This window comes from Mastigoproctus giganteus, chromosome 8 (genome assembly GCF_048544385.1).
Source record: "Mastigoproctus giganteus isolate SK-2022 chromosome 8, ASM4854438v1, whole genome shotgun sequence".
Lineage (NCBI taxonomy): Eukaryota > Metazoa > Arthropoda > Arachnida > Uropygi > Thelyphonidae > Mastigoproctus > Mastigoproctus giganteus.
The window spans coordinates 176,626,546-176,650,785 of NC_143582.1; the positions used below are offsets into that span (position 1 = coordinate 176,626,546).

Sequence of the window (24,240 nt, forward strand, 5' to 3'; positions counted from 1 at the left end):
GCAGAATTACTCAACAAGTACAGGTCACTGTTGAAAAAAAGCCGAGAATTAGGGTTGAACTTGAAAGTGTCTGCAATTCTGCCCAGACACGATAGGAGGGAGTATATGATGAGAGCCTTGTCGATCAATTCGGCCCTGGAAAGATTGTGCAAGGCTCAAGGGGTAGAATTTTTTTCAGCCTGGACTGTACTTGTTAACAGGAGAGATTGCTTCTACAGGGATGGGATACACTTAAATAGAAAGGGTGCAAGAATATTTGCTGATGCTATCGAGGCAGTGTTAGGTGGGTCGGAAAACTGCTAGCTTGGGGGGATACAAAGACTAATAGTTTAACAGTAACCGCAGGCAGAGGTGAAGGTGATTCTTGCACAACTTCTATTAGAATAAGAAGCGACCTGGAGCGAGGGGTGTTGGGGGTTTCAGGGACGGATGGCAGTCATCCTGGAATAGTTGGGTATATGGGATGTGTTAGGGTAACAAGGAATAGGCATAGGAGCATGTATGCTTGCATGTATACCAATGCTAGAAGTATAGTAAATAAATTTGATGAATTTGAAGTGTTGGTCAAGACATCAAAGGCAGATATTGTTGGGATAGCAGAGACGTGGTGTCACAAAGATATAAGGAATGCAGAACTGGAATTTGGGGAGTACAATGTGTACAGAAAGGATAGACAGGACAGAAAGGGAGGAGGTGTTATGCTGTTAATTAAGAAAAACATAAAATCAAAAGAAGTGCATCCAGTTGATATAGATGGACAGTGCACTGTTGAGTCAGTTTGGTGTGACATAAGCACTGCAAAAGCAAAGATAAGAGTAGGAGTGTGTTATAGGCCTAATGACTCGAATGAGTACAATGAACAATTGTACAGAGAAATAGAGTGGGCCAGTAAATCAGAATGTCTTATAATGGGGGATTTTAACTTCCCAGATATTGACTGGAACTTGTGGGTTGGTCACTCACACACTAGTCAGACTTTTGTGGATTTATTGGATGATTGTTTTCTGCAGCAGCATGTTCGAGAGGCAACCAGAGAAAGTAATACTCTTGATCTGGTTATCAGCAGTGATCATTCGTGTATTAAGAATTTGCAGATAAAGGAACCACTAGGTGGCAGTGATCACAGTGTGCTGAAGTGGGATTTACTCAAAGAGGTAACTACCGTCAGGGGTAAAGGAAAGGGTTTTTGCTTCCGTAAAGGGGAGTACAGTGGTCTCAGACAGTTTTTAAATTCTGTACAGTGGGATCGACTGACGATGTTACAAACAGTAAATTCTAAGTGGGAAGCATTCAAGGAATTAATCGTGGAAGCTACTAGACTTTTCATACCGATGAAGAAATATTGTTCAAGGTTTAGGCCTAAATAGTTATCAAATGAACTAATGAGACTCGTGACAGAGAAGAAAAATGCATGGGATGCATATAAATTATCAGGCGACGCAGAAGCCTGTAGCAGATATAAGCTAGTCTGTAATCAGGTCACAAAGGAGGTTCGGCAGGCAAAGGCGGATTACGAGAAATCTTTGGCAAAAGATGCTAAGAAAAACAGCAAGGATTTCTTTACTTATATAAACTCTAAAAGGAAGGGGATGAATATGATTGGTCCACTTGACATCGATGGTTCGACTGTTGATGATCCTGCTCAGATAGCAAACAAACTGAATGAGTATTTTGCATCTACATTCACACGTGAGGAATCATTACAGTTTGAAAATGGAAGAAGGTTATCAAATTGTAGCAGTGTGCTTAATGATTTTGTAATAACTGAGAGCAAAGTGGAGGAGAAATTGTTGAAGTTAAACATAAGAAAGGCACCTGGGGCGGATGGGATCAATCCAGTTATTTTAAAGGAGGCGGCAAAGCAACTAAGCAAACCCTTAGCCATAATTATGAGAGCATCCTTGGACTCAGGGGAGGTTCCCACGGACTGGAGATGTGCAAATGTATCCCCAATTCACAAAGGAGGTTCGAAGGGTGACACGAATAATTACAGACCAGTTAGTTTAACTTCTGTTCCGGGTAAAATAATGGAGTCACTGGTTAAAGATGCATTGCAGGATCATCTAGACAAGACTGCAGCAATAATTCAGACACAGCATGGGTTTGTTAAGGGAAAGTCTTGTCTGACAAATTTGATTGGTTATTATGATGTGGTCACAAAGGAACTGGATGCAAAAAATAATTTTGATATCATATACTTGAATTTCAGGAAAGCTTTTGACACTGTTGCGCATGGAAGACTACTGTACAAATTGGAGCAGAATGGTATTAAGGGTAAGTTGCTACAATGGATAAAAGGATGGTTAAGTGGGAGAAGACAGAGGGTGGTAATCAATGGGTGCTGCTCTTCGTGGACTAATGTTATTAGTGGAGTCCCACAGGGTTCGGTGTTGGGTCCACTGTTGTTTTGTATATTTATCAATGATATTGATGAAGGTATATCAGGCTTAATGTCGAAGTTTGCAGATGACACGAAGGTTGGCAGGGTTGTTAATGACAGTAATGGCAGTGTGCTACTGCAACAGGATCTAGATAATTTGGGCAGATGGGCTAAGAAGTGGCAACTGAAGTTTAACCTTGACAAATGCAAAGTACTGCATATGGGTAGAAGTAACCCCAGAGAAACGTACCAACTGTGTGGTACTACACTTAAGGTGGTAGAAAATGAAAAAGACCTGGGAGTAATTGTGCAGTCAGATATGAAGTTTTCTGAGCAATGTAGACAGGCTGCTAGGGCAGGTCATGGGGTTTTGTCAATGATATATAGGAATTTTGCTAGCAGGGAAAAGGAGGTGATTGTCCCTCTGTATAAGGCAATGGTCAGGCCACGCCTTGAGTACTGCATACAGGTCTGGAGGCCTCATTTTAGGAAGGATGTAGATTTGCTTGAGCGTGTACAGAGAAGAGCAACACGATTGGTGAGGGGAATGAAGGGATCCTCTTACGAAGAGAGGCTTAAGTTCTGCAAATTGCAGTGGCTGGAGACTAGGCACCTGCGCGGTGATCTGATTGAGGTCTATAAGGCCTTGAATGGGTTGAGCACGCTGAATTCTGATGGGATCCTCCCACTTGTTCAGAATACGAACCTACGGGGACATAAGTTCAAATTAAGAAAGGATAGATGTGCGGAAATTTGCCTTTAGCCAGCGGGTGGTTAATTGCTGGAACAAACTTCCATCTGTCGTTGTGGAAGTTGATAGGTTAAATAAATTTAAGGAGGAACTGGACAGGCAATTGGAGGGTATGGTGTGATTTTTTTTTTTTTTTTTTTTGGCTGATGCTGCATAAGCTCCTACACTTGCTTTCTTGCATCAGGTGCCACTACTACTACTACTACTACTACTACTATGTTGTCGGGCAGATACGAGGGGATATCAAAAAGTTTGTACCCTAACCTAGATAAAACATCAGTGCGAAGATGCCATTTTTAACATAAGTTGTTTACATATTCAATAACTAACATGTGAAATTTCATTCCCGTTGATGATCATACACCAGAGGTGGAGTTCGGAATCTGAGAGGACGCTATGGTTGACATAGTGGAGTATCAAGCAGTGATCAAGTTCCTGCATTTGCAAGGCAAGAAAGCTCAGGAAATTGATGAAGAAATGAAAGTTGTGTATGGGCAGAATTGTCCATCCTATGACACTGTAAAAAAGCAGAAACAGGAGTTCCAGTGTGGTCGTACAAGTGTCTTTGATGAGCCAAGAGAAGGAAGGCCATCAATATCCACAGCCAGTGAGATGGTTGCAAAGGTTGAGCAGCAGGTGTTGAGTGACAGACGGGTAACAATTCATTTCATTGCAGATGCAGTGGGAATTATTATGGGTCACAGCATTTTACATGGCCATCTGCACAAGTCTAAGGTCTCCACACAATGGGTTCCAAGATTGCTGACACCTTTGCAGAAGCAATGTCAAATGCAATGTTCTTGCCAACTGTTGGATTTGTGTAATGCGTATGTTGAGAACTTTTTTGATCGGTTGGTGATAAATGATGAATGCTGGGTGTACAATGAAGAAACCATTGCATGGACACCACTTTGCTTCATCTCAAGAAGTCATCAATGAAGTGGAATTGTGGTTTTGGGCAAAAAAGTGCAGATTCTATGATCAAGGGATTAAACAACTGATCCACAGATGAGAAAAATGTATTACTATACATGGAGATTACATAGAAAAGGATTAAAGTTCCTGTGAAGTTTCACCTTTCTAGGGCTATTATTTGATATTCCCTCCTATCATCTTTTAAGGACACAAAAGGTGATACTGTTATACATGTTGTCATTAATGACATTAAGAGTGGGAGATATGCAGACTTACTTAACAAGTGCAGGTCGATGTTGAAAAAAAGTCACACATTACGGTTAAATTTGAAAGTGACTGAGCAGTAGGTAGTAGAAAGTTTCTGATAATCAAATCAAGAGAGCAATACTCTTCATTTGATTGATTTGATTTGATTTTGATTTTTTGTGGCACAAAAACAGCAAGGTTATAGTGCGCCATGAAAAGATTAAAATTCAAAAAAGATAAGACTGGTTACTTTTAAAAAGGTTATTTCGTCTAAAGGTGCATATATATACAGACATATCAATAAACAAAATCAGTACAATGATAAAAACAAATTGTACACATTGTCATTTAAAATCTGATTGAGTGTATATATGGCTCAGTCAGATGAGTAAAAACAGTTAAACGAGCATTTCTAAAACTGGTACAATCACATAAAATATGTTGAATGGATAAAATGGTGTCACATTGCTTGCACATAGGAGGGTCATCAGCCCTCAGCAAAAAGGAGTGTGTCACATGACAGTGTCCTATGTGGAGCCGAGCAAGAACAACTTCCTCTTTGCGATCCCTGCGTAAGCTGGACCGCCAAGGATGGATCACAGGCTTAATCCAACATAGTTTGTTTGTAGTAATCAGGCGGTGCCACGAATCTTGCCACTGAGATTGTAAGTTACTACGGATCACTTGCCTGTAGTCTGTATAGGGGACTAACAGGTCAAGATTATCCGTCAGGGCTGCCAATTTGGCTGCAATGTCAGCTAAATCATTTCCTCTAATCCCGATGTGACTGGAGATCCAGCAGAAGCGGTCCAGTGTGGACCTGTTTCTTTGGAAGCCGCACTGAAAGCGGGAGAGAAGGTCATTCGATTCTAAATACCATAAGAGACGAGCAATGACCATTCTCTCCAACATTTTGCACAGACAGCTGGTCAGAGCAATAGGACGATACTTTTTTGAACATTTAGGACCCTTTCCTGGCTTGGAAAAAACAAGAATAGTTGCCAGGTATCCGGAAAATGCTCTTCAGGAAAGATTCTGTTGTACAGGAAGAGCAGATGGTCCATGGATTCTGGTGAAAGATGTTTGATCATTTCATAATGGATGCTGTCTGGTCCAACAGCGGTAGCCTTTGTACAGGCAAGTGCTGTTTTCAGCTCATGGATAGTAAATGGCCCATTATATGGGTGGGAACCCTTTGATGTGAATTTAAGGGCCTGTTTTTCAGTGTTGCATTTTAAGACCAGAAACTCTGAGGAGTAAGATGATGTTGCAGAGATGTTAGAAAATGTTTCCCCAAGAGCATTGGCTATTGCAGTAGAGTCTGCAATAGTAACCCATTATATTCAAGGACCGATGAGGGGTGTGCTATGTATTTTCCCTTCATTTTCCAGATTTTTTCCCAGACCACCTTAGTGCTGGTCATATGCGTAATGGATGATGTGAAACGGATCCACGATTCCTTTTGACTCTGACGGCGGATGTAGCGTGCTTTGGCTCGTGCACATTTAAAGGCTAATAGGTTGACTGTGGTAGGATATTGTCAAAATATCCCCCAAGCTTTGTTTTGAGCCTTTTTGGCTGCTGTGCATTTTGGATTCCACCATGGTTTTGGAAAGGGAGGAATTGGAATTGTTTTTGGAATTGTAGCTGCAGCTGCATGGACAATATTTGCTGTTATGTACGTAACGGCATTATTGATAGGCTCCTGACTGACTGCAGAGTTGTCAAACTTTGCCAGGTGTTGAAAGGCACTCCCGTCAGCCTGATCAAACTTCCACCGCGGTAATCTGACAGGAAGACAAGGTCTCCCAGTAATTAAGGTGGTTATCACAGGGAAGTGATCACTTCCATACAGGTTCCCCTCTACCTCCCAAGTAAATGAAGGAAGAAGAGAAGGCAAGCAGATAGAAAGATCAATGGCAGAAAACATACAGGTAGGCATGTGGAAAAAGGTGTTTGTTCCCACATTAAGAAGGGAGAGGTCATTGTCAATGAGCATACGCTCTATGACTCATCCCCTTCTATTAATGCTAGCACTACTCCACAGGTTTCTTGGGGACTTTAATGGATATAACACCCCCACAGGGTGTTATGTCCATTAAAGTCCCCAAGAATTAAGAAAGGGGGAGGCACTGCATCACGAGATCATCAAGGTCTTTCTGGCAGATGTCAGTACCAGGTGGCAAATATATAGAGCAAACGGTTAGTAAAAACCCCACTGTTATTCGAGTTGCTACTGCTGAAAAGGGGTATGGTTGCCCACAAGGATTGCGACTCCTCCATGAGCGGGACCATCCCCAATTCTATCCTTGCAAATGATAGCAACGTTATGCATCCTGGGGTCATCATTTGTCCTTAGGTAAGTCTCCTGTATGCAAAAGCAAGATGGTTTGTGTGTTTGCAGGAGTGCCTTGATGTCTTCTGAATTTTGCCGCAATCCACGACAATTCCATTGTAGGAATTTAGCCATTATTTTGGCTTGGTGGTTCCTTCAGGCAGCTTCCGAGGTGCTGAGGGCTTATTTTTGTCAGTCTTAGATTTATCCTGCCTGGGGAAGTATGGATGCTGCTCCGTGTCCATATCCTCCTCAGGAAAGAGTTCCAAGACTGTTTCTTCATGTACCTCCTTCTCCTCAACATCCATTTTTTTCCTGAGAACTAGGATGTACATCAGATTTCTTATTCTTTTCTCCAGAAACTGGTTTTCTAACTGGTGGGGCATTAGGAGGTACAGATATTGGAGTGGCAGCTGATTGGTCCTTTTGTGCGGGTTTTATTGAACTTAGCAGGTAGCAAGCAATAGGAGTGAATGACTCCTTTGGTGGTATGGTCATTTCAGTCTGAGTTCCGATGGAACATCTCCCTGCTACCTTCTGAGCGTAGGTTGGTTTATTTGTATTTAAAGGTTTCACCGTTTTCCTTGCCTCTTGATAAGATATGTTCAGCTCTACCTTAAGTCGTTGAATTTCTTTTTCTTGTTTCCACCGCTGGCATGCTCTTTAGGCCAGGTGTTCTTCTTGGCAGTTAATGCAGATTGGTTTTGCAGCTGAACATGATGTTGTTTTGTGATCCTTTGCACCACACCGAGCGCATACAAGGGTTCCACGACAAGCCATCTGTGAGTGTCCGTATTTCTGGCACTTGAAGCACCATAACGGATTTGGGACATACAGACGCACTGGGCAGTTAATATAGCCAGCTTTAATTTCATGAGGAAAAGTTGGTGAATTGAATGTTAAGGTGATATTTATAGTGGGAACTAATTTCCCATCCCTACACATGGATATACATTTAACAGCTGTCACTCCCTGTGGTGTTAACTCTGAACAGATTTCCTCTTCAGTTACATCCATCAGATGCCATTCCGTGATGACACCATGGGATGAGTTCAGTGTCTTGTGGGGGGTTATACTGATAGGAATTCTCCCGATAGATGTAGCACGGAGGAGCTGTTCTGAGTGTATATCACTTCTGGTTTCGACAAGTATGTCACCTGAACGAAGCCGTTTGACAGACTTAGGAGAGCCTGCCAACCCTTCCAAACCCTTCTGGATAAAGAAGGGTGACATTTTTCTTATAGGCTTCTCACTAGTTGAGTGAATTATCAGGAACCGAGGTGTTGGACCTGATATAACCTTCTTTTTCTGTCTTTTTGCAGAAGTGACGTTCTCTTGGTCTACAGTCAAATTTTCAGTTAGGGACCGGGTTGGGGCCCCAGAAGAAATTAGTTTATCAGGATTCATATAGTTTTTTAAGTGATTCAGTGCCCGGGCTCCCCACCCACCATGGAGCCCAAAGGGATGTCCACTACCTGGCATGCAATAAATGCACTCGGGAGTGGAATGCCAAGACTGCCCAGACACCATACCCGCACCGCCGCCAGCCTGAATCCTGTCCCTCGGACCATGAGGGTAGGGGCATGGCATTGACACGGTTGACCCTCACAGGTAAGCCTACTAGCCGATTGATCCTAGCCGGGCCTTGCAGGACCACCCGTCTTGTCAAAGCAGGGGTCAAAGTGGTGTATTGAAGCTGGGCCCCTCAACCACCAGGATCCCCTTTCCGAATTTCCACAGGTCGCAGCGCACGGCAAACACACCGGATTCCATTGATGTTAGCCTGGAACCTAGGCTGTGGGCATTGGATCCCAGTGATGCTAATCTGAGCAGCATCACTGGGAGGTCCCCTCATCACGTACAGGTGCCCACGTCGAGGGGCTTCATTTGATTATCAGCAGCGATCAGAGCATACTAATTGGGATTTACTTAAAGAAGCAACTACTATCAAGGGAAAAGGAAGGTCATTTGCTTTCATAAAAATGACCAGAGGGTCTCGGACATCTTTTAAATTCTATACGGTGGGACCAACTAGTGTTGTTGACAACAAATTCTAAATGGGAAGCATTCAGAGACATAATTATAGAAGCTACTAGTTTTTTCATACCAACTAAGAAATACTGCACAAGGCTTAGACCTAAATGGATGTCAGATGAACTAATGAGATGAGGCAGAGATAAAAAAAATGCATGGGATGCATATAAATTATTGGGTGATACAGAAGCTTATGGTAGATATAAACTAGTCTGCAATCAAATTAAAAAGGAGGATAAGCAAGCGAAGGCAGATTATGATAACTCTTTGCCAAAGAAGCAAAGAAAAACAGCAAAGACTTCTTCACTCATGTAAACACTAGAAGGAAGGGGATGAATCACATTGGTCCACTTGATGTCGATGGTTCAACAGTTGATGATCCTGCTCAGGTTGCTGGCAAACAATAAGTATTTTGCATCTAAATTCACACATGAGAAATTCTTCAGAGAAGTGGATGCCAGAAAATCATATAGTGCCCTGTTTGAGTTCTATCAAACTCAAACAGGGCACTATATGATTTTCTAATACCTGAGAGGAAAGTAGAAGATAAATTGTTGAAGTTAAACATAACAAAGGCACCTAGGGTGGATGGGATCTATCCAATTATATTAAAGGAGGCAGCAAAGAGATAAGCAAACCCCTGGCCTTAATTAACAGATCATCTTTGGATTCAAGAGAAGTCCCTCGGACTGGAGATGTGGAAATGTATCCCCATTTCTCAAAGGGAGATTGAAGGTTGGGATGAGTAATTACAGACCTGTTAGTTTAACTTCTGTTCAAGGGAAAACAACAGAGTTACTGTTAAAGATGTAATGCAGGACCATCTAGATAGAACTGTAGTTATATTTCATAGCATGGGTTTGTTAAGTGAATACCTTGTCTGACTAATCTGACTGGATACTACGATGCAGTCACAAATGAACTGGATGCAAAACATAATAATTTTGATATCATATACTTGTATTTCAGGAAAGCTTTTGATATTGTTTCACACAAAAGATTGTTGTACAAATTCGAGCAGTCTGGCATTAAGGGAAAGTTACTGATATGGATAAAAGGATGGTTGAGTGGGAAAAGACAGAGTGGTTATCAATGGACACTGCTCTTTGTGACTTAAGTTATTAGGGGAGTTCTAATGGGCTCAAACTGGGCCCATTGTTGTTTTCTGTATTTATTAATGATATTGATGAAGGTATATCAGGTTAATGTCTATGTTTTCAGATGATAGAAAGGTAAACAAAGTGTTTAATGATAGTAATCAAGGTATGCTGCTGCAAAAGATCTAGAAAAATTAGGCAGATGGGCTGAGAAATGGCAATTGATATTTAACATTGACAGATGCAAGATACTGTATATGAGTAGCAGTAATCCTCGAATAACATATCAACTGTTTCATTTTCCATTGCTACACTCAGTAATGGAAAATGAGAAGGACCTGAGGGTAATTGTGCAGTCAGACATGATGTTCTCTGAGTAGTTCAGACAGACTGCCAGGATAGCTCGTGGGGTTTTGTCATATAGGAATTTTGCTGGCAGTGATTATCCCATTGTAGAAGGCAATGGTCAGGCTACATCTTGAGTACTGCATATAAGTTTGGGGACCTCACTTTAGGAAGGATGTAGAGCTGCTGCAACAGGTACAGAGAAAGGTAATCAGATTGGTGGGGGGGGGACAAAGATGTGCTCTTACCAAGCAAGGCTTCAGTTCTGGAAATTAGAACATCTGTATGTGATCTGATTTGATCTTATTCGGGTGTTTAAGGTTTTAAATGGTCAATGCTGATGAGATTCTTCCTCTTGCTCAGACTACACACATGAGGGAGCATAAATTCAAATTTAGAAGGATAGAATAGATGTGCAGAAGTTTGCCTTTAGCTGGCGGGTGGTTGATGGCTGAAACTAACTTCCATCTATTGTTATGGAAACGTATAGTTGTGGAACTATTGGAGGGAATGGATAGGTGAAATGGGAAAGTTTTTTTGCCACCACTAAACTAATACAGTAACAGAGGAACCGGATGTAAAAAATAATTCTGACAATATATATGTGGATTTCTGTAAAGCTTTTGATACTGTTCCACATGAAAGACTGTAATATAAATTGGAGCAGTGTGGCATTAGCAGCAAATTGGTGCTATGAATAATGGGATGGTTGAGTGGTGGGGTGGTTATTAATGAGCACTGCTCTTCTTGGAGTAATGTTATTAGTGGAGTGCTACAGGATTCAGTGCTTGGTCCCTGTGTTCAGTTTCTTTCACTGGTAACACATATGCAATGTGCCTTCATTAAGTGTAATGTGCTCAAGTACAGTTGTAAGGTTAAGCTGATTTTTTGTTTCACACACATAAGTAGCTGATATTATTTGACAGTCACAGAGAACAAGGCAAAGTGCTTTCCTGCATTCCACATAAATTTTGCAATGTAGACTAGAACACCTAATGGCCAATTCATTAACTAAAATAAAGACATTCACAGAATTTAAAAAAAATTCTAAAAGACTTATGTTTTGATGGTAAGATGGAGAAGGAGTGTCTCCATTGTAAATCTGGAGAGTTGTTGTTGTTATGGAGGCTTAATGACACATAAGCTGCTAAAGCTATAATGTGCCTATTCACTTATTATATTAAGAGATGAGAGAGAGATTTCCATAAAGTCAGAAATTATTAAAAAGCCCAGTTTGCCTGAGGAAGTCAAAAAATTCAGAAATATTTGCCTTATCACCAATGAGATTTTCAAGAGTTACTGGTTTACGAAGATTAACCAGTGAGACCAAGGATGAAGTTCTGTCTTGTTTATAGTGGGGGCAGCCAATGAGAATATATTTGTCAAATTGTTACAACAATGTGTACACTGAGGTGGATCATCTCCTGTGAGCAAATGAAAGTGGGTCAGATGGGTATGACCTATTCTTGCCCTTGAAGGACTACTTCTTCTCGTCTCTATGTACAGACACTGGTGGGCCAAATTTTCGGTCTTGTTTAAACTGAAAGAGTTTATTATTAGTCTGAGAGTGCTGTCCATTGTGATAGGCAAGTGGCATGAATGGTTAGTGCACAATCTGATGCTGGAACAGGCATATTGGTTAAATCTAAGGTAGCTGGATTTTTTGCAGCTTTATCGGCTAGTTCATTGCCTAAAATACCGGAATGTGCTAGAATCCAACAAAAAGTGATCAGTTGGTGGCATTCTTTAATTTGCAGTTGGTGGCATTCTTTAATTCTTTAATAAGCTTATGATTTCATCTAGAACGGGGTGAACTTTATCTGGGAATTACATAACAACATGATTGAACCAAAGGAATCAGTGTAAATAACAGATTTTAAGGGAACAGTCAGAATAGAGATTTTCTAAAGCTAGTCTGATTGCATATAATTCAGAAGAAAAGATCCTGCACCAGTTCAAGAAGGCGGAGACCAGCTGGTTTTACTATGCTAGATTTATTTCTGTATAGGTTTTCTAATGGCGGGTTGAAAAGGTATGACTGAACGAATTGAGAGGCACAACTTTTGTATCCTGACAGCATATTTCAGTAACAGTGTTTTCCTGCGTAAAGTTAGTGGGTGCTCATTGTTATTTGGTTTTTAGGAGCATTAGCAACTAAGGCCATATTGTTCCGGGAATATGCAATGGTCATTCTCTGACCTTTCCGCATCCTCCGTATTTGGTGGTGACAGGCTCGAACCCCGGTCTAATCAAGAAGCATGTGCTACGCACTGCTGCTCCTTCCCACCTGGCTATGGAGGCGCCAATGTGGGGGCTCGTGAGCATCAATGTTGAAACAATGTGCTGGTGACATTCTGAATGCACCAATTGCAATTCTCAAAGAACTGTGTTGAATGGGATCAAGCCAGCATAATGCACTCTTTCTGGCAGAATCATAGATAGGAGCACCATAATCGAGATGGGATCTGATTAATGCCCTGTATAACTGAAGCAGGGAAGTATGATCTGCACTCCACGTTTGGGCAGATAAAGCTCCGAGTATGCTTAACTTTTTTTTAGACAGGAAGTCCATACATTTTTAATATGATCTAGGAAATGAGTCAAGGGTTAATCCTAGAAATTGGATGTTACTGGTGACCGGGACGGAGACGTTAGAAATTTGAAGTTCAGGATCTGGATGAAGTTTGCACTGTCTACAAAAATGGATAGCAACTGTTTTCTGCTGTGAGAGTCGATAGCCATTGAGACTTGCCCATTGTTGCATTTTATTAAGTGATATCTGATGCTGTCTTTCAATAGATCTCATGTTTTGAGAATGACAGGAGATGGAAAGATCATCTACATAAAGGTAAGTCTCAACTGTATTTGGACGCTGCTTAGTGATAGAATCTATTCTAAGAGCAAAAAGAGTGGCTCTCAGTATCGAACTTGAAATGATCTAGTATGTAGAAAGTTTTGAACAAATATAGGAAGGTTGCCTCATAGTCGGAGAAAGTAAAAATCACTAAGTAAACCATGCCACCATGGTGGCATGGTATACTTAGTGGTATACCATGATTTGATACCACCATGGTATCAAAATGATTATGGTATCACTTTTTGATACCACCATGGTATCAAAATGATTATGGTATCACATGGTATCACATGGTATCACTTTTGATACCACCATGGTATGTATACCATGGTGGTATCAAAAGCCTTCTCTATATCTATTGAAACTAGGGCTTGCATAAAACCAAGAAATTTGAAAACTGAGTTTAACCGGAGTTTACTCTTAAAACCGGTTTTAAAACCAATTTTCTCAGACTTAGGGAAAATAATTAAACACAGGTATTTATTTTATCTTGGGTAGATTGTACAAATCGTAATCAAATCTTTTAAACAAAATCTATCACCTCTTATAGTAAAAAAAATAAAAAAATTAAAATGCTCCAACAAAAAAGTAACCAGCTTGAGATTATACAAAATTACAAACTGTATTCAAATCCTTTGAATAAAAACTATCTTCTTGTATAGTAAACAAAAAAATAATAATAAGCCCTGTAATAATAATAATCAATAAATAAAACTAATGTGAAAAAAAAACAGCTTGGGGAAATTACTTGACTATTTATTGCTCGGCTTTTTTCTGAAAATGATCCGTTAAAAAACACAGTGTATTAAGCATTTTTCCCAATAGACTTGACCTTATTTTTGTGTTAAAGAGACCAGTGATCGAAAACACTCTCTCAGATTGGACACTTGGTTTAATGGTCAGCAGTGCGCTATAAACTTTCTCCAGCTTTTCACTTCTACTGCTAGTTGCCTCCAAAATTTTAAATTCTTTGCTGATTTCCAATTCACTCGGATATTTTGAAGGCTCTTCAGTTAATCTCTTTGTTACACTATCATACTCTCGCATGAGTGTATCTCCAACATCGGAACTAGACGAGTCTTTGTTTTCTTCTAAAAGAACAGTTCGTTTATTTTCAGTTTCTTCATTCAACGCTAAGACCCCTTCGGAATGTTTTGCAAATAATTTCTGATCAATCTCTTCAGCATGCTTTTTCAAAACTTGCTTACTTGGAACATCAAAAGTTCTTGAATCTGAATCTTCTTTCCTAAACTTTTTGGGGTTGTGTAGATAGCTCAGCAAAGCCACAGTTGGGCAATTTCGTCTTACATTGTAACGCTGCAAAAGGCTTTGGTGAAACTTTAAAGCAAATGAGTTTTCTGCTGTATCAAGCTTAGCAAGCAGAAATTCTATTGAAGACTCTGCTTTAAGTAAGTCTGTATCTTCTGAGGTTATAGCCTTCAGAATAATTTCAACTGGTCGCAAAGTTTCACATAGCAATTCAAGTGTTTTCCAGTCATTGTCAGACAGAGTTTCAGATGACAGTACTGCACATAGAGCATTTGGAATGCAATTTTTCAATTTCAAAAATCTCTATCATAATAGAATGTGCTTTCCCATCTAGTCTTGCAATCTAATATAAGTTTATATTCTTTCCCATTAAATTTTGCTTTAACAAAATTTTGTAATATGTCATTTTTGGTAGGCGATTTTCGAAAAAGCTTTCAAATTTTTCTGACTTTGTTAATAGTTTGTGCAATATTGGCCACTGGAGTGAAGAAACAGATGAGCTCATCGGTAAAGTCGGTTTGATAAAGCATGTCTTGCTGTCTTTCTTCACTCATCACTCAATCATCACTACTTTCTTCATTATTTTCATTTTCTTCATTGTCTTTGGGAGACTCAGAGACTGTGGCACCATAATTGATTGCTTTTTCATAAAGTACATCTATAACTGACAGATGTATACATTGTTGATGATTAGGTGTAATTTTCTTGCCAAACTTAATCATCATTGCTGCTCCATCGGTGGTGCAGGCAACAATATTCTCATCCAAGTTCAAACCAAATTCCTTCAAGTGTCCATTCACAATTTGCTCAGTTCTTCTGCTATCAAGTAAACCATTAATCTCAATAAGACCTAACGACCAATAATTGTCTTTTGAATGCACATTTATATTCGTATAGACGTATATTCGTCTAGAGTCAATGAATTTTTGAAATGCTGAATGAGTACTTCTTTCTTAGTTTTATGATAATTCAGAACCATATTTTTAATTCCATTCACTGAGGCTGGTGGTAATTTATTGTATTTATTTCTCTGAAGGTGAAGGCTTGATTGTATAAACTCACTCTTGGCAATTGAATTAAAAGAAAATCCATCTAAAGCATCTAATTTTGAAATCTCTTCTTCCATAGATTTTTTAACGATAAAGTTTTCTAATGCTCTTACCATTTTTACGGAAGGTTCACTGTTATCTTGTTTAATGTCAATCTGATGCATTTTCTTTAAATGCAACATCAAAGACGATGTAGATCCTCCAGACAACTTCATTATCTTCTGACATTTCGAACATTGTGCTTCATCTTTGCTTTTTCGAGCAAAATAATTCCATACATTTGATTTCATCTTAGACATATTAAGAGTAATAAATATTAATTAGTAGGAATTAATACCACCAACAATTTTAAATAAAAATATTGAAGATAACAAAGGCACAATACTATGAGTCACTCCTGCAAACACTGAATGAAGAGTCTAAACGAGGCAAGTTTCAAAATTTTCACGAAAGAAATTTTTTCTTTATTTACTTGCAATTTTTTCCCCCCAATTAAATCTATTGTATTTTCAAAATTACATAAAAGCTAAATTTGGTGAAGCTGCTTTTTGGAGAACATTTGATCGCAAATTTAATAGGAATAAAGAAGCAAAAAACTTTCTACGATTGAAATTTGATGAAATATTCAGCGAATCTGTTTCTAGTGGGTAACCATCAATAAGGCGCGTTCCATAACTTGCCTGGCGAACAAGATAGATGGAACGGAGAAATGTTGAGCATTTTCTTTTACGCTATTGCTCCGACTCACTCAATCGTAAATGAGTACACCTGCATCGTGCCATGATACAGGTGGGAAGATAAAAGGCACCCCTCCTAGATTTGGGCCACTTGCCCATGAGATTCGTACCTAAACATAAAATAAAAAACATGTTTAAAACATAGAGCAGTTGAACAATCCAGACAAATGAACAAACAAAAGAAAATGTGCCTAACAAAAAACTATATTCGAGGGCTAACTAAAAAAATATTAGAATCTGGTTTTAGAAGCTCGGTTTCGGTTTTAACAACTCAGTATGAAAACCAGATTTAACCGGTTTGCAAGCCCTAATTGAAACCATTACTAGATGTTCATGTTTGACAAAAGCATTAAGAATGGCAAATTCAGCCTTGACCATAAGATCTAAGCATGACCTGTTTTGATGAAAGCTATATTGACTATGGCTCATTAGCTGTTCTGACTCAATGATCCAGACTAGTCTTCTGTGGATAATTTTCTCAATGATTTTGCTGAGGCAGCTTGAGAGAGATATGGGTCTATAGCTATAGGGGTTGGATGGATCTTTTCTATGCTTCAGGAATGCCAAAACTGTAGAGTGCTGCCAAGAAGCTAGAAAAACATTTTCTAAAAATATACGATTGTAAAAGACCAAGAGGAGGTGCACAGCTTTGTCATCAAGATGTTGTAGCATGACATAATAAATTCCATCTGGCCCAGCAGCACCATTGTGGGCTGTTCTAATGACATGTAACAGTTCAGAATATTGCAGAGGTTTGTTATATGTGAGAAAGCGGGCGTTTGAAAATTAATAGCATGTTTTTCTTTAGTGTTTTTAATTCGTTGGAATGAGGTAGTATAGGCTGATGTTGCTGAGATTTCTGCAGAAGTATTGCCCAAAGCATTAGCTATATCTATGGGATTAGATAGATCTTGCCCATTCCAGGAGAGGATTGGAGAAGGCATGGTAGGAAACTTACCAGACAGCTGTCTAATTTTTTCCCATATTATTTTGGGATCAGTGTTTCTGTGAAAACTGAATGCAAAACAGGTCCAGGATTCTTTCTTGGCTTGCTTTTGTATGAAGCGTGCTTTTTCCCTTAATTTCTTATAGTTAATAAGATTGACTGTGCTCGGACATTGCCGAAACAAATTCTAGGCTTTATTTTTTGCTCTCTTTGCTTTGGTGCATTTCTCATTCCACCAGTAATTATAATGCTTTTGGCCCGGCAGATTGTCTTTAGCCACATTTAGACGATGCGATGTGATATAACCTGTCACATTATTAATATGCTGGGGTTGGATTTTTTCCTCATCAAGGGCGATTGATGACTGAAATTTTGCCCAGTCTGCTCGGACAAATTTCCATTTTCTGCAGGGTTGAGTTGAAGGAGACTGTGCTATCAAAACGTTGCATACTATTGGGAAGTGGTCACTGCCCATGGGATCATTTATTACATACCGCTCTATGGTCGGGACCAGTACTGGTGAACAAATTGAGAGATCTATTGCTGAGGTGTGTCTTGTTGGGAGCTGTACGTGTGGTGGTGCACCAGTATTGAGTATAGTGAGATTTAGTGCCTCTAAAAAGCTTTCAAATAGGCTACCTGGTCTATCTAATTTAGGAGAGCTGCATAAGGGGTGGTGCCCATTAAAGTCCCCTAATATACAGAGAGGTGGAGGTATCTGTATAAAGAGGTCTTCAAGATCTTTTAAAGAGTATGTACGGTTTGGTGGTAGGTAGATTGAGACAAGTTTATTGCACTATGGAGAGTTATATGAACAGCAACAGCTTCTATTTCAGTTTGAAGTGGGATATGTTTAGTTGGGATCTTCGAATTTACTAGGATTGCTACGCCACCGTGGGCAGAATTAGCTGTATTTCAATCTCTTTGATACAATCAATAGTTCTTTATCAAAAGAGAAATTTGTGAGATTAGGTAAGTTTCTTGTAAATAAAGGGCAACTGGAGAATATCGGTTAATTAGATATTGAATATCAACAGTGTGCAACGAAAACCTCTGCAATTCCATTGTAAGATGCTGTGGTTCATTTAGGTTTAGTTGAGGATGATTCATCTGACTTTTTTTTGTTTGAGGAGCATTTTTTTCAGCCTTTTTTTTTTTTTTTTTTTTTGAGAAGGTGGGGCATCCGGTATCCATTGTGTCATTTGCGTGAAGTTCTAGTATGGGTTCCTCTTGATCTGAGTGTACATCTACTTCCATACTATTGGTGGATGATTCAGGTTTCTTTTTGTCTTTAGTAATTTTTAATTTTTCTTTGTCATGTAGGACTGTCCGAGTATCAGTTGGGATACTGATTGGAGTGTTGGTTGATTCATTGGTTTTAGTTTGATGTGTGTCTTTTCCAGAGTTTGATAATGTATTTTTAACCCAGTTAGCTAGAGATATGCTGGGAGGTACTGATACATCTGTTTGAGCTGCTGTTGAATGAAAGCTTCAAGTGTGAGATGCATATGAACGACTGGGCATGGTCAACATAACCTGTCTGCGTGCCTCATGGTATGTGACTTAGTTCTCTATTTTATATTTTTGGATTATCTTCCTGTTTTCTACATTTCACAAGATTTTGAAAAGGCTGGATGACTTTCTTTGCATTTGGGGCAAATGAGATTTGAGGCTGAACAGTCTGCTTATGTATGCGCCTTGGAGCCACAAATAGGACAAATGGCATCACCTTCGAATGCTTGTTGGGCGTGTCCATATTTTTGGCATTTGAAACAACGAATGGGATTGGAGATGTAAGGCTGAATTCGGCAGTTTAAATAGCCAGCTTTTACTGAGGATGGCAAATCTGGGGTACTGAAAGCTAAAATGATTGATCCAGTTGGGATGAGATTTCCATCTTTTTAAGTCATTTGCATTATGCAAATCCATGTTCCAGCAATGGATTCCAAATATCTTTGGATAGCGAATGATGATAATTTGCCGACAGGCTGGTTGGAGAGAGAGAGAGAGAGAGAGTGCATCACCAGAAAGTTTGGCATCTCATTGCAGTGCACTTCTCTTTGGAGCCTTTTCAGTTGGTTCAAGTCATCATTGCCACAGGGTTTGCCTGTCCTTGAGTTTGAAGGCTCTAGAGGTGGATAGTCATTTATAGCCATGGTTACTCCTTTTAGCCCTGGAGGATAACTTTTTCCCCAGGTTACCGGCCCCACCACGGTGAGGCAGGAGTAGTGCCACTCGGAGGCCAAGCAGTTGAAGTGTTAGTTGATTAGTAGAACTAGAAATATAGGAAAAAAGAAAGGTGTGTTTCCTTTCTGTGTTCTTACTTGTGGCTTTCAAGTATATAACCGGTTTTAAAGAAAAACTGTTGATAGAAATGTAGGAACTTAAAAAGAAATAACTTCAATCTCTTCTCAAAAGCACTCTATAAATCGCAAGAATATCACTTGCCCTCAAAATACGCTTGGCACCCGGGGCCATAAATAAAGTATTGAAAATAAAATTTTATGAATGGTAATATAAATACAGTATCTGCAAATTATATGAAAATTATTTTTTTAATTTCAGTTTTGTTTTACTTTAACATACATATGATCCAAAATACCTTGTATAAAATTCCTTCACTACTAGTGCGAGAATCTGCATCAGAACTAGTTGAAGTCTGGCCACTATGGTCCCTTTCGGGTTGCCACCCTGCAGATGGATTCAAATCATCGCTGTTAGCATGAGACTGAGCTGTATCAGCATCCGATTCTCCATCTGTTTGTCCTGTTTCACAATTTGTAATAAAAATAGTTTGAAAAAAAGTTTTCAAGCACATCTGCAGTTACTGCTGAAATATAAGATATACCTTAAGGGAGAGTCCTATGCAGGACCATTGTGTTTGACTTGCACCCTAATAACTGGAACCACAATCCAACCAGCACTGTTTGTACCCATGACCCGAACCACCACCACCAAAAAAAAAATAAAATAAAATAATAATAAAAAAAGGACATATTAAGAAAATTTGTCTAATTTTTTATATCAATATTAATGCAATAAATCACTGGATCAATAATACTAATTTTTTTATTGAATACAACAGGAACTGTTTAGGCAAGTGGACAGTCGATAATGGTCTGGGGAGTGTTCAACTGGCACATGTTCGGACTTCTGGTACGTCTAGACGCATCTCTGAAAGGTCCAGGTTCTGTGTCTATCCTTCCAGACCATCTGCATCCCTTCATGGTCATCATGCACCCACAGGGTAATGGACTCTTTCCAACAGGACAATGCGCCTCCCCACAGAGCCTTGGTGACTAGAGCATGGTTTAAAGAGCATTCTGCAGATTTTACCACCATGGAATGGCCTTCCTGTTCATTAGACATAAACCCTGTGGAGCATCTTTGGGATGCTGTGGAAAGGTCCATTCGAGCTTTGGATCCTCCAACCAGGAATGTGGCAGAATTATGGACAGCACTGCAGCAAGCATGGATGGAAATACCTGTGGAACGCTTTTGTGAACTAGTGGATTCAATGCCTCAGCGTGTGACTGCTCTTATCTGAGCAAAAAGGTGAGCCTACCGGTTACTAGGTAGGTATGCCATGATTTCTATCCACTTAGTGTATATAGGTAATATATTAAATTTTTGAAATTATTGTGATAAATTACTTAAAATCAAAAATTGAAACCTGAGCCAAGAACCACAAAATTACCTGAGACACAACCCACTCTTGTGGGGACCTGCAGGTTTCCACGGGCACCCAACCTGATGCAGGACTCTGCCTTAAGGAACATTAACACCTTCACTGAAGTAATTACTTTTCATGATGTGAACTATTTATTTAAATATTTATTACTTTTTTTTTTTTTTTAATTAGAGAGAGCATCTTTATAGCAAACTGTTCAATTATACACTTAGGTAAATTGGATTATGAATGGTAATGTAAAGTCTATCGTGGCAATACAAACAGGGGTAGAGTCTATTAGTATAACAGATGGGGAGATTTTTCTCTTTCTCATTTAATAAATCATGTTATAATTTTTTAAATATTAATGAGGTATAAAAAATGTTAGCAACAAACTACTGTGTCATATGGAACACAAACTAATGTCTCATATGACATTATATGAAACAGCACCAAGGGAGTTGAATTCTATGTACATCATTATATTGCATGTATAAGCTTTAATACGTGCTTTAGTTACCCAAAAGTGCATTTATTCTACATATGGGAGCTAAGTATGGATTTAAACTTAGTGACTAAAACAATCTAATTATGAGGGCTATTCAATAAAGAATGATCATAATTTTTTCCCCAACATACCTTTATTAATCATACATATTTTGATGGTCCTTTTCAAAGTCGTCCTCATTTGATGAAATGCACTTACTCCAATCCTTTTGCCATTCTTCAAAACATGATGGAAGGCATTTTTTGATATGTGTTTGAGAATCACCTCAAACATCTTTACAAATTCTTCTTGGAAATGTTTTCCTCACAATGCCTTCAACTTTATAAATAAAATAAAAAAATAAAAAAAAAATTGCAGAGTGCAAGGTCAGGGCTGTAGGGAGGATGAAGAACACATTTGACATTAATGCTGGCTAAGTACTCAATGACAACACGAGCAATGTGAGGTCTTGCACTGCCATGATGCAGCATCCACCATGTGACAAATGTGATGTCTTGAATATACATAAAAAAAAAAAAAGTAACCATCCATTGCAGCTCTTGACAAACCTACATGTGAACTTGCTGTTTCTCAGGTATAAATAGTCGTGGAACCCAGTATGCACAAACAGGCATCATATTCAAATGGTCATGGAGAATACAGTGCTTCCTATTGATATTCTCAACATCTTAAGCAGTTGCCAGATTGTTACATGGTGATCTTTCATGATTACAGAAGTGGTTTTTGTGGTGAAAACAGTGGTTTGAGCTTCAGCACCACTGATTTTTTTATTTATTATTATCGTTATTAGCCATATGGTGCGAGGAAGCCTGAGGCCTATGCTGCACCAGCCAAAAAAAATTTACCCTGAGAGAGAGAGAAGTAGAAGGAAATCACCAAGAAAGAGAAGAATGATGATGATATCCAGCTTAGGACCCTGGGTGTGCCAAGCCCATACTCACCAGATGTGATATTCTGTTTTTGAATTTTATAGTGAGAAATATGTTTCTGAAACTGAGAAAGTTGTGGATGATTTTGAAACCAGATTCAGTGATTTTAAAACAATTGAAGAAACACTGTTCAATATATTTCTTATCCATTTAATTTTGACTTAGATATGAAACAAATTGCAGAAAAAAAAAAAAAATCGCTGAGATTTTTCACATGGAGAAAATATTACTTTAAAATGATATTATTACATTTCAAAATGATATCTTCCTAAAAGCCAGACCACCAGAAAAAGACTTTTTGGAAATATGTTTGCCGAGAGAAGTACCCAAATGTAAAAAAAAATTCTGTCAACTTTTGAAATTCCTGTTTTGGTTCCACATATCTATGCGAATCCATCTTCTCGTATTTGAAACAAACAAAGACGAAGAATCGCTGTACTCTTATGGACTTGCATACAGAAGGTTCTTTACTGTTGGCCTTATCACAGTATATCCCCGATTTTGAAAGCTTGGTAGATGACATGAAGACACAAACTTCACACAAATTAAAAATTTAAATATATGTTAATTTAAAATAAGAATTCTGAATTGTATTTAATTTTAAAATGTATATAGGACAATTTTCAATATGTGTTGATTAACTTTTTAACCATGTGCAATGAAATTCTTGAGATGGCAGATTGCGGCACATTTTGAAGAAAAAAAAGTAGATCGCATCACAAATTAAGTTGGCCACCCCTGCTGTATATTAAGTATAATGTGATAACAGCAGCATTTTTATTTCACATAGGTTCTTTAAGAAAAATTAATATATATCATCCATCTTTCAACAGAGTATCAGCATCTTTCAAGAATTTGTCCAATCTCTTTTTAAATTTATATAAATTATCAACCTCCAAAAAAAAGCAGGTAAGAGTTCTCTCTAAAAATCAATGAAAAAGAAATTGTAAAACTACCCTAAGTAAACATTTAGTTTTTAATCCTTTTAATGCCTGATACCTCAATGAGGTAACCCTACAGAAGCCTGGTGTCCAAACACTATAACTTGCAGACCAAGTCTCTCTCTTAACCCTTTAGCTAGAATGCCAAAAAAATAAATAACAATAGCAGTTTCTTGATGTGTTTTACATGCCATTCTGTTTTTTGGAATGAAAGTCAGAAATAAAAAATTTTTTACATCATATACTTAGGTTTCAGAAATGCTTTTGACACTGTTCCACTTAAAAGACTGCTGCAAAAATTGGTGCAGTGTGACATTAGGGGAAAGTTACTGCTACAGATAAAGGAATGGTTGAATGAGAGAAGACAAAAAGTGGTTCTCAATGGAGTTCTTCAGGGATCAGTGCTGGGTCCATTATTGTTTTCTATATTTATTAACGATGCTGATATAGACATATCAGGCTAATTTCCAGATGATACAAAGATTGACAGTGCAGTTAATGAGAGTAATCAGTTTTTGCTACTGCAGCAAGATCTAGAAAAATCAAGCAGATCAGCTGAGATATTGCAATTTAAATTTAATATTAACAAATGCAAGGTATGTATATGAGTATCAATAATCCATAATAGCATACCAACCACATGGAACACCACTCAGGGAATAGTGGATAATGAAAAAGACCTGGGGAGGTAAATATGCCGTCATATATGAAGTTCTCTGAAGAGTGATGACAAGTTTCCAGGACAGCCGGTGGGGTCTTTTCAATGATATTCAGGAATTTTGCTTGCAGGGATAAGGAGATGATTATCCCAATGCATAAGAAAATGGTCAGGCCCCATCTTGAGTACTGGAGAGTCTGGAGGCCTTGTTTTAGGAAGGATGTGGATCTTTTGGAATGGTGCAGAGAAGAGCAGTGGGATTAGTGAGAACAAAATGGTGCTCTTACCAGGAAAGGCTTCATTCTGCAAACTGCTACATCTGGAGACCAGGCACCTGCGAAAGGAGGTGGGTGGGTGGGTGGGTGGGTGAGTGAGTGTTCAATGGCGCACAAGCTGCTGTGGCTATAGTGCGCCTATTCATAGGAATGTTATATATAATAATTAGTATAAAGCCAGCTCAATTTCATTTCAGCTCACTATTTATATTCACTCATAAATTCCAATTTCTTTCAAAAAACAGTAAAGTTCACTAATATTTGCCTTCTCTCCAATGATATGATTTAATGTGATTGA

At 38.8% G+C, this 24,240-nt stretch overlaps 1 protein-coding gene across 5 annotated transcripts in view; it reads right to left on the minus strand.

The window, feature by feature from the left end:
• The window catches only part of in (inturned planar cell polarity protein), a 349,766-nt gene that overhangs the window by 55,068 nt on the left and 270,458 nt on the right, over positions 1-24,240 (minus strand). For all 5 annotated transcript variants that reach the window (XM_090379923.1, XM_090379921.1, XM_090379922.1 and 2 more), the window contains one exon: positions 19,564-19,727. In XM_090379923.1, coding sequence (XP_090236049.1) covers positions 19,564-19,727 — 164 coding nt within the window. The remainder of the gene's footprint in view (positions 1-19,563; positions 19,728-24,240) is intronic.